This window comes from Triturus cristatus, chromosome 8 (assembly GCF_964204655.1).
Source record: "Triturus cristatus chromosome 8, aTriCri1.1, whole genome shotgun sequence".
Classification (NCBI taxonomy): Eukaryota; Metazoa; Chordata; class Amphibia; order Caudata; family Salamandridae; genus Triturus; species Triturus cristatus.
The window spans coordinates 1,267,163,176-1,267,175,270 of NC_140591.1; the positions used below are offsets into that span (position 1 = coordinate 1,267,163,176).

The following is a 12,095-nucleotide window of genomic DNA, read 5'->3' on the forward strand; positions in this document are numbered from 1 at the left end:
TGTTGACTCTGGCTCAGCTCCCAGCTCTTGGGCTTCAGAAGTGGCAAACGGGCTTTCACAGTCTCCCTACAGAGACAGAAAGTCAACACGCTCGGAAGCCAAGACTCAAAACACTGCTTTGAATAATTTGGAGGCTCTCATCGCCTCCCATTGTTCAATCATAGAGGCTGAGGCTGAGGTTGTGACTTCTGCACACTGTGGCAGGGGCTCTCTGCTGGCGCCAAACTATGAGGAGTTACAAATGCCCAATATCTCATCAACAACCTGTCTCGCTATAAAATTATAGTAAATAGAATGCATTATTTAAAACATATTTAGGAATTCCAAAATATGTTTGCACAGTGGACAACAAAACATTTGGGATGAGAAAATAAATTAAATCAGTCTGGACAGACCCCGTCCCCCGGGTTGGTAGGTTAATTGAAGGGGACTAGGCCCCCTGTCCGGGCCAGGATAGACATCGGGGACCCCAACCCCCGGGCCGTTGACTAAATTGAAGGGGAGAGGGGCCGCAGCCCCCACTTCCCGTGCCAGGAGAGGCCCCGGGGGCCCATCTCCCAGGATTGCCAAATTAACTGAAGGCAAGAGGGGAACCGGGGCATCCCATTTAAGAAAAACAGAGTGCACAAGTTGTGGCGTATCCCAGGAGGGCTCCAGGGCACGCCACTTTACCTAAAAACATGCTGGCTCCTGCAGGGAGCTGGTGGTGCCGCAGGGCCCACATGGGCTCGGGGCTCCTCCTATGGCAAAACAGGGAGCGTCCCAGATGGGACCTGGACACCCATAAACAAAATAAAAAAATAAAGTGAATAATAAATAAGCGGCCACAGCCGCTCATTTATCATTCACTGCTCCTTCAAGGAGCGACCCATAATGCCCTGGAAGGCTATTAAGCTACATATTTTTTGGTGATGTCCATAGAAAGGGCAGGGACATCACCAAAATGTTTTTTAATGTTACATGGGCAGTAGGGCATTCTGGATGCCCCAGCAATATTAGAAAAAAAACATAAGGCACCTGGGGCATTGAAACCATGACCCCCAGAGATCTTACCATATATTTTTTAAAAGCACAAATCTTTTAAGAAGGCCGTTGTATTGGGGGGAGGCACCTCTTAAGACGGTAGACTATTTCTCTTACTTGGGTATTACCTTTAGTGGGCGCATGTCTTGGAAATCACATGTTTCCAAAGCTGCCCTAAAACTTCAGCAAGTCATGGGGTAATTCTTAAAGAATACAGGGCCTCCCACACTAAACCTATCCCACCTGCACTCCATCTTTACGAGGCTAGGGCTCTGGGTTCAGCTTTATACGGGGCAGAGTTAAGGGGATTCTCCAACACTGAAACACTTATCACTACTGAAAACAAATTCTTACGTCATCTTGCATCTCTTCCCCCAGTACACCTATGTACTAGGGGGAAGATACCACTATGGCAACACTCTTTCTGGACATAGCTGTAACAGGCCTTTCTGGCAAAGTCAGGCTGTGCCCCTTGGTATACTGGAGAAGGCTATGGACAACCCCAGAATTACATACTATACCACAGCCCTTCAGGGCGTAATGCATTCGGATCAATTCCCTAGGGGACCCTGGCTCCTCAACATCAATCTTTGTTTATCTGACCTTCAGGACTATGCCATCACTACTTGTTCCTGTAAAAAAACTCACTGAAGGAGCTTTACTGGGCTGCAACAGAGGCCCACGACCTTAGAAGTGCTGACTCCCTCACACTGGTTAGAATTCTTTGATTTCAAGCCTCGGAGAAGGTATGAGTCATATTGGGATCAGGTGACTGTCTCGATCGACAGGAAGTTTATTTTATTTTACAGAGTGTTATATAGCACGAACTTGACCAGAATCGGGTATCAAAGCGCTTTACATAGCACCAGTTGTGTTACATGAGGACACATTCATTTTTTGTTAGGCACGGGGAGATTAAGTGATTTGCCCAGAATCACAGGATGTTCAGCGTCATTGCCGAGACTCGAACCCAGTTCCCCAGATTCGAGGTCGACCGCCCTAGCCATTAGGCTAACTCCTCTCCAAGTTATATTTCCTATTCATAGTGGGTACTCTCCGGCCGAGAGCTTTTACCCAGAGGTGGACCTCTGACATGTGCTCTGTATGTATTTCCTCAATGGAGAGTGTTGCATATGTTTTCTTTGCTTGCTCAGCCATGCCCGACCACGTAGAATCTGGCTAGCTCCCACCTGCAGGCGTTTACACCAGCATCGCCACTTGGCCGCCCTTCGTATCTTGAGACTGGACTGCAGTTTACCCCTTGCCATACCAATTACCAAGTTTCTGGGGGCTATGTGGATACTTCGCAGAAAGGCACTGCCCCACCCCTTAATTTCACGTGGCTTATTTAATTCTATCCATGTTTCTTTTATACCGTGCTGCAACATTGTTTAATAATATTTTTTTGCATTATATTCCGTACATGCAAGTCGACATTTTAATTTGCTATTGCTCCAATTTGGCATCTACTTACAAGAACTATGATTGCCACAGGTCAGATTGCACTGCATTGCACTGTTTTATTTATTTATTTGCCATGTACTGTTTTATTCGCGCTTGTTCTTTTATGGCCCTGGAGGCAAAAATAAAGTCATTTGAAATGAAATGAAGAGAGTCCAGAGAACAGATTGCTAAAAAACGAACTTGTTTGACTCCTGTTCCCTTCCATACTCTGCTCTCATGACAAGAATAAACAGGAAGAAGCAGCTTGGAAGAGCCACAAAGCACATTCAACGCATAGGATTGTAATTGCAATGGAATTAGCTGACTGGGGACCAATAAAATGAAAGGCCTGAACATTGCCTCATCAAGCATCAACTTGGGGCATCAACGCATTAAAAATATGACAATTCTTAATTGCTCAGCATCAAACTCGCCTGACTTGGGCAAGGAATAATGGCTCAGAGCCCTAACATGTAGGATAATAAATAGTTGGACAGATAGTGAGGGATGCCTGTCAATTCTTATCGTACACATACAAAGACCAGTCTTTAGAGGCCACACATGTGTCTCCTGTATGCATGGCCAATACATAGGGTGACTCTTTGTAATGTCACCAAGTGCTCTAAACATAAGTGCTTTGCGAAGTACACAATGGCGGTCTTTCTGCCCACTTATAATGTCACTGTGGTTCAATGAACCACACAAAGACCATGTAGTTGTATATGGAACACCACAAATTGGATGGGCCAAGCTGACATAGACAAAGTCAGATTTATAGTGGAAATGTTATGGAAAACCATCAATGGTCAGTCCAGTTCAATTGGCAATAGTCTCATGAGCAGTAGATTTTAAGTGGAAAACTGATGAAAGAGGCAGCAATAAAGATGAAAATACCTCTGACAATAGAGATTCAAGTAAGGAAAAATGTATTTCCTCACGAAGGTCAGGCTGCCAAAGCAATCTGAGGAGGCACAGATCTTCTTGGAAGGGGACATAAAGAAAGGACAAATCAATAATATAGTTGAAGAAATGAAGATATGTGAAGGCCCAGGCAGTTCGGGCTGGACTGTTCCCATGAGGCACAGGGTCAAGACTGATTTGCATATAGCTATGTCTGAACTGGGATGGCAAAGTGAGCTAAAGAAAGATGATGGATTCAACCCAGATCTGTGACTGGGGGTGAGTGTCTGAAAAGTTTCAGCACTCCGTCCATCATCTCCTTGTATTTGCTTTGAGGCCCAGGTTAAGGCAGGTGCCCTACAGGAGTCCTAGGCCCTTTTCTTTTCTCACCAGGCACCATCTGTCTCAATTATATCATCTCCGCCTGCAACTTCTTATATATCACCTCCACAGAGAAGACACACAAATATGCATCTCAACTATTACACTCACCTCCTGTCACGCATCACCAACTTCTTCACAGGCATCTATCACTGGATATCACTATGATCATTTAAGTTGAGCTCCTCCAAACCTGAAGTCTTGTACTTCTGCTTCTCTTCCGCAGCCACCCCTCTTGCCAACATAATCATCTTCCCCCAAACGTATTGTATTTTGCACCACCTGCTAAAAACAGAGTATTCTCTCCAAATCATCAAAGCCTTCTTCATCAATAAAGCCACCACAGCACACTTTCAAGTATGTAACGTATGTAATCATACCATTCAATGTTCTGTTACGTTATGTTATGGTATGTTACAACAATTTATTAAGTGCACATCTACCCTGAGGTGTCTTGGCACTGAGAACACAGTCATAACACTCATTAACCCACTTGTATTCAGGAGGCTGGACAATTGTCATTGTCTTTTGGTTGGTCTACCCAACTATTTCTATCCCACCTGTAGACAAGATTCTAAACGTTTTACCTGGACTCCACTCAACATACCTAGAACAAGCAAATTATAAAACACATTCTGGAAAGTGTAAAAATAAGGCTGGACCCAACATGTGCTGCTTCTTTGTAAGGTATTAAAAGAAGAAGAGGCCAGCATTGAACTGACAAGAATTCAGCAGACTAATGATTTTGCTGATGTTGAACCCAGAAAGAGATGTGAGCTTTAACAACTATTGGCCAATCCAATTTATGCTTTTAGAACCCAAAATTAGATACTAGCCAATATATTAACAGAGAAGCTGAGGGCAGTCATACACAAACGGACTGCTTGATCTCAAGCAGCCTTTGTTTTGGGAGACTGTTCAAGGAATAGCATGGATATCCTCTCACACCTCCTCTTGCAAACCAGATATGAAAAAGATATTTTTTTTTAAATAGTGCTTTCACTGGATGCAAAGAAAATGTTTGACCATGTTGATTGAAAATACTTTTTCTGTCAGCTTGAAAGGGCCAGTATGGATCCTACTTTCATCATGAAGGTGAAACTGCTATACAATTGTCATAATGCACATATGAGGTACTCTGCCTTTGTCAACACTTTAATTAGGATGCCTTTAGAGTTATGGCAGACCACTTAAATTTCCTTCAGTAATTAGATGAAATCTCTGGGGGAAGCGAGGAGGAGGAGAATGAAGAATTACCGGATGAGCGGGCCAGGAAATAGACACGTTGCAGTGGGTACACACTGGCTCACCAGAGGTATGCACCTCTGCACCTATCCATGCACTGGCTGTAAACAGGGCATAGCATGGGTCCCATCCTCTCAAGCTAAATCTTTTCTTAGGTCAGACCAGCTCTAGTCTTGAGGTAGGCCCTAGTGGGCATGACAAGGCTTATGGTAGAATCATGTGACTTCCTGATTTCTGGTAATTGTGAGCCCCAGCCCATCCTGCATTTGCTTTCACAGTCATCTCTTTCTTCTGTTTCCCCATCACAGTCAACAGTAAGCCCTGTCAGCTCATTAATGTAACAACTCTCTCCTCTAACTCTGCTACTTTGACATTATTTCCCACTGTCCCTCAGATGCTACTCCAGAGACTGGGGAGCCAAGCAGGGATGCATGCTCGCGCCAACACTGTTTAGCCTCTATATTACTCGGGCAATGGGGTGGTTATGCAAGTGTAAGTAGGATGCGCCTAAATCCGCAGGAATTCCTGTGCACTTCTGATGTTCGACTCTATTCTCATATCCAGAACTCCCATGGGCCTTCAATCTTTATTAGAATCCTTTGCAGCCTTTTGTGTGTTAATTAGAGCTAAACCTGAGCAAATCTAAGTATATGGCAATAAACTCACATTGATCTCTCAAAGGCAGGATGACGATTGAGGGCTCCAAGATAGAGCAGGTTAAGAGTTTGACTATCTTGGAGTCAGGATGACTCATACTTTGAAGCCGAGTTCCCAACTGGACGAAAGTAAAACCATTCTTAATCAAACAGCATTGGAAATTGGGAGAAAGCTGAAAGCCATGTCTGAAGGATCTGTGTCACCTGCTCTTAAGGTTTATAGGGCAATGGCCTTGCCAGCTGCCTGTTATGGGGCTGAGATATGGGGGTATTTTTGAAGGAACTGCATTAACAATGATAAAAAACAAATGTATAAGGGCTTTTTGTAATTTACCAACAAGTACTAATTTAGTACCACTGAGATTTAATTTGTCAATTAATAGTATACAACAGGTAGTTGCCTAAAAACCACTGGATAGTCGGTGCGGCTCTGATCAACGACGGAACTGTCCATCTAAAGAAAATCTTTAGTGGATTTAATTTCATGTGATAAAGAAGCTCGCACTCTGTGGCTGATGTATGCAAAACATTTTTATGGAAAAATCAAAATAGAGGTACTTTGGGATTCACCAACGAAAATAACAAAACGAATCATTTTGGATGTAAAGAAAAAATATTGGAAAACTAGTTTGATTGACATATGGAATGAACATCTGGAAGGGAGTGCATCAGGACAATTTTTATTTCATAAATGCAACCCTAGATTTGAACCCTATATGGACAGGATCTATCCACCTGTGGCTAAGCGCATATATGTGCAATTTAGATGCGGTACCCTGCAGCTACGATCTTTTACCATAAAGTGGGTCAAATCAGGACAATCTGCAAAATCCAGCCCCCCATTGCCAAAGCCATTTGGAAACAGAGGCACATTTTTTATTTTTTTGCCCAAATACATACTCCCTCGTAAGAAATGGATCTTAGCTCTTTGCCAGAATTTGAGTGTAAAACATTATTGGGAGGCGCTAAGGATTCTAAGGTGTGACACGACAGAACAAATCATGTTTACGATCACTCTGTCCCTGAACATTAGAACTAGAGAGATGCTTACAAATGATTTGTAAATTTTATATGGGAACCCAGGGCCAAGTTCTCAGGACGTAGTTCAATAATACAATGTACTTTACTCAAAATCCCTGGAATTGTAATGTTGATTGAGTCTGATGATTTTTTTAAAGTATCTTTTTAAACTGGTTTTTATATGTTTTCGTAGATGTAATATACTTTTAATTATTGAAATTATGCATGCTTGTTATACTTTGATGGCTTGTTTATCTAAAATAAAGTAATTACATATATGCTCCAGAGACTTGCATATCCCTGCCCCCACCTTAGCCTCTAAATCAATTTTCCTGTGTCCTCCTCAGTACCAGCTCTCAGTCAAAATATGTGCAGAAAACCTTTGATCTCATTCTGAACCATCAGCTACATTTATTGCTTATCACAAAAATATGGTTAAAGGAACATTAAGGGACCAATCTTTTTTTAGCCATTCCTCATGGCTACACCTTACTATGCAAATATAGACCTGATCTCCCTGAGGTTGGCATCACCATCATTATAAATAATCCATTCACACTTCCGCTATTCCTAGATGTTTTACTAAATTTCTTGTACAATGTACTGAAGATTTTACATTTAATACCTGATTTAATCCCAAAGTCAACCTCAAATCCAGAGTAGTTTATCATCCTCCTTCTCATGCATATCACAACTTTGATGAATTTTTTGAAGTGCTGTCCACTATTTGCTTGCAATCCCCCAACATACTGGTTAGAAGAGATTTCAAACGTTTGATTGATGATCTCATGGCCAAAGATGTAATAACATTTTTCTAATCTTCCTCTAGTTTTGATTTGCACCAACTAGTCTCTAGTCTCTAGAATATGGCAGCCATATTGGTGTTTAGTCAGTCCGAAATTTCTGCCCTTTTAAACTTTTTTAACTGCCTTTTGGCGCAAAAATGTGGCATCTTTAGAGCACTTTCCTTTGCTACCAAGCAGTTTATGGCCATGCCCCAGGCTACGTGAAATTCATTTTTACCTTCTATAATCCGCCCGGTTTTTTTTCTTCAAAGGCCTTTTTATTTGTTATTCTGAAAATTGAATGATCAAGAGGTTTAGCTTCAAAGTAATCACGGCTACAGCATGGAATACGTTACACCCATTAATAAGGGTCCTTAACACCAACCTATTTTTCAGAAAGCTTCTTAAAACTCACTTCTTATCTGCTTTATAATTCCTTACTCTCCTGGTATCTTCGCTTATTAAGTCAGGGACTCTCTGTTCCAGGGTAGCCATGCACACTACAAATCTACATTCATGTATTATGGATTCACCCCGCAATTCCTCCTTACACCGAGGACTCAGTATCCAAACCTGAATTACCAATAATATAGAACACATGGAGTTAACTGGACACTTGGACCCTGAATATGAGTTTAGGTTCTATTCATTGCACCTGATGAATAACAATACCACGTGGTACGTTATTTATTGGGTGCGCTAAGTAACATCTATTATGAGTTTGTGGGAAATAACATGCAGATTTTGTTGTTTAACCCACCAAAAATCACATGATGCAGTACGTATCATATGCTTTTTCCCCATTAAATTTCAGTTGGTATGACCCTCTGAAATTAACAACGGTTGAGGTATTTAATGTTCCCGATAATTATCGATCACAAGGTGCTGATTTTCTTCATTTTCAGTGGTCTCGGGTGAAGAACAGACGTTTATGCCTTCTGCATAGTGAATCGCGATCTCATCACTACAATATGTAAATCTAACGTTTTGCACCTGAAATCAAGTCACCTGAAACATAAATCAGTATCTGTTAAGGAAGCCATGCAGGCAATGCCGACCTGCATTTGTTAACTTCCTGGTCCATAAGATTCATAATTTTCTTGGCATTAGAAATGCACTTACCTCAGAACCTAAAAGTTAGAAATGCCATATATATGGCTCGAACATCAATGTGCATGTATACCATCTGCCACTACATATTGTGAGAAGATTTACATTTGTGTGTACATTTAAGAGTTTATTTTTGTTTATATAATTCGCAATTATTTATGTGATGAATTTGTGTGCAGAAACTCATTTTACTTTCATGGGATATGTAGCTTTTCTGAAATAAAGCAAGAATAACTGATTCAATGATTGATTCAATGATTTATTGATTGAAGATCTTGAAACTCATTTCTTTGTAAATCTGAAGTGCAGTCAGTTATTTAATGTATAGTATCTTGTCATACATGGTAGCTCTGATATAAGTTTACTTAGTATCTCAACATAAATGCATGTTCTCTTCATTCTTCAGCTAATTACATCGCCCAAGGAGGAGAACAACATGTATGTCCAGCAACGAGACGAGTACCTGGAGTCCGTCTGTGAAATGGCTGTGAGGAAGATCTCCATCATCACCATTTTCGGAACGATGACCAACAGCACCATGAAAATAGACCACTTCCAGCTAGGTAAATTGTGTTTCACTATTGCCATTGGTCTGACTGACATCTAAGAAAGATACAAACATCTTACACTGGTAACCACATGCAATGAAAACATTCTTCACATAAATATTTTTGTAAAAATTCTCATTCAGTTTTTTTTTTAACTTTTAATTGCATAGTAGCATATAAATCATATTTTGTTTCTCCTTCTTTTCCGGCAATGTTACATATGAACATCACAATTTTTTTCAATAAATTTTGCCATGTGCTTTGGCAGTAAAGTTATTTCACTATATAATGGAATAAAGCACATTTTATTCATTATTTTACAGCATAGTACCCCTACTACAGAGTGCAGAGCAGAGAATTGGTTCACACCAGAAGTGCAGTGGGCAAGTTATCAACAGACTGGTTGTGCATAATATGCCTTTCCTCCCGATGACAGGAATCTATAGGTACCCTCTGACATCCCTATTGGTCCCCGTGGGTCCCAGGCAAAAACTTATAGTGAGCCTTATGTAGTTGTGGAGTTGTGTGTGGACACTCAGACTTGACCTTGGAATCAGGGACATCTTAAGTATTTTGGGAGCCCTGGGCCAAACGTATTTTGGGGGCCCCTGCTCAGAACTGCTTGAATTTATGATCCAGTTTCAGCCATCGCATGCCATCTTTGGCCAGGTCACTGACATGCACAAGCGCACTTGTCCAAATTTCAAATGTGTTTACATCAAATAGTCAGAGATAGTTAGCTGTGTTTTCAATATTGTAACACAGCAGCAGATCACTAACATTACTATAAATAGTTTCTGTGACACCCTCCCATTTTTCATATGTGAGGTCCTGTTTTGAACTAAAATAATTTTTCTTAATGAATGCTGCATGAATCATAAACACAACATTTCTGTGCAAAATGTCTGTAATAGACTCTCACACATCACCCACATTAAAACAAATGAAAGGAAAACGGTATTTAAAACATGATGCTTAGGAACTAATCAAGTTAATCAGGGCAAAACTCTCTGAAAAACAGAGCTGGCTCTATTGGGGCCCCCTGAAAGGCTGGGGCCCTGGGCCAGAGCCCACTTTGCCCATGCCTTCAATCCTCTCTGCTTGGAATGGAGATTCATTGAAGACAATTTCTGCCGGGCCTCCACTGTAGCTATTTTAAGGCCATTAGCGATGTAGTCTTACAATCAATTAAACGATTGCCCATGTGTCCTCTTCGATGATGCTACATTGGGTAGGCAGTAAAAACATTATTACGAGCAAAATGTACCTGTTTACTGTGGAATACATTTAAACAGGGAGGTAATCCGTATCCAAGGTCGGATCGGCCATACGGACATCAGGTGTTTCCCGAGGAGGCTTGAAGGGTATAGGGCTGGTTTTGGCACTAGGAGCCGTTTTTGTAGCAGTGCATCAGTTTTGAAAGCAACCGCTGTAGAGTTCCTTGTATATCCAATAGTTTTCAGGTAACAATGTAAGTGTCAAGATAACTCTGGTGATGAATGTACATGTTGGAGAGAGATTGAACTTGTGTCTAGTGGCCGTTTTGACTCATCCAAGGTAACGCATGAGGTTAATATGCCTGCTGCAAAGGACGTGTACCATGCAAATCACAGAACAGTATTTTATGTGCATAGCTTAGTGGGTGACCGCTTTTGTCACAGAAACCCTTTTGTTACAGTTCAGTTCATAAGTTACAATCATAATGTAGCATAGTGAGAAATGAAGTGTCATCTGTAGAGCTGCATGTAATCTACATGGTACGGGAGACATCCGTTACAAGGCGGTCTTTACACAGCGATACATTTACAACGTGGCCATTACAACGCAAGTCATTACAACGACTGGCACTGGATGGCACTATACACTAAGGAATAGTATGATTTACTATTCTAACACCTTTCCTACTCTTACGTAGGCTGGAGTTGGAATAGTAAATCATACTATTTCTAAGTCCAGCGCCCTCCAGAGCAAGTCGTTGTAACGACTTGCGTTGTAATGACTGCGTTGCAAACGTATCGCGGTGTGAAGACCGCGATGTAAGGTCATACATTCACATGGTACAGGTTAGAAAGTTATGTTTTTTTCTGAGTCTTTCATTATCCTAATGTTGCTAAAAAGGGTTTGTTTGGGTAGAAATAAATTCTTATTAGTAAAGCCAACCCTAACTACTGCATTACGTTCTGAATCCTGCGTTTGTGCTTCTCCAGACAATGCACTGTTAAAAAATGCCTACCAGTATGGATGACATGTGAATCCTACCCCTTGTAGTCTCCTTTGTCTTATGTAACATTTTCTATAAACTGATTTACACACGTATGATTCATTGTCTCTGCATTTGTGTGTGATGTAAAGTGCTCCAACACCCTACACAAGTATGGGTGGCGCTATAAAACAAACAAAATACATGTGAGAGAGGGGCTATAAAGTGAAGAGGGGCACTGTATGAGAGTGATAGTGAAGGAATCATTAAAGAACCAACAAAGATAGTTGATTCCTGGTGCACTCTAAGGTGATCATTTACTATACTTTAAAAGCTAATACAATTGAATATATAATGAAAAATGTGTTGTAGGATGCACCATTTTCAACCATATTTTCTTGGGGAGCAAACCTCCCCAAACCCTCCTTGTAGTGGTCAGGCTTACTCGCTGCACTGGCTATGCACCATATGGGGACTGGTCTGACAAAAGTTGCAAGGGCTGCTTTGTGTTCCCAGTCCGGCGCTGTCCGTAACTCCTTTACTCTTGTTCAAAGTTAGGTCATCAGTGGCAAAATCTATGACCAGGGGCAGGAGCAGCCTCTGTACATGCTCAGGAGGGCATTTGATTCCAGTGGAACTGATAGACCAACAAGCAAGGACTGGTGCTGTTCATCTCCGAGAAAATTTGTGGCCACTTCCTCTTTCCTTGGCAGGTCATTGTGCTTCTACGATTCAGTCAGTTTGTGTGAATGGCTTTCGAAAACACTGCACGTACCATGAGTTG

The 12,095-nt window shown here is 41.4% G+C and overlaps 1 protein-coding gene across 2 annotated transcripts in view; it reads left to right on the plus strand.

The window, feature by feature from the left end:
• CCDC80 (coiled-coil domain containing 80) overlaps positions 1–12,095 on the plus strand; it is a 355,389-nt gene that overhangs the window by 126,302 nt on the left and 216,992 nt on the right. For both annotated transcript variants that reach the window (XM_085622971.1, XM_085622972.1), the window contains exon 3: positions 8,970–9,126. In XM_085622971.1, coding sequence (XP_085479097.1) covers positions 8,970–9,126 — 157 coding nt within the window. The remainder of the gene's footprint in view (positions 1–8,969; positions 9,127–12,095) is intronic.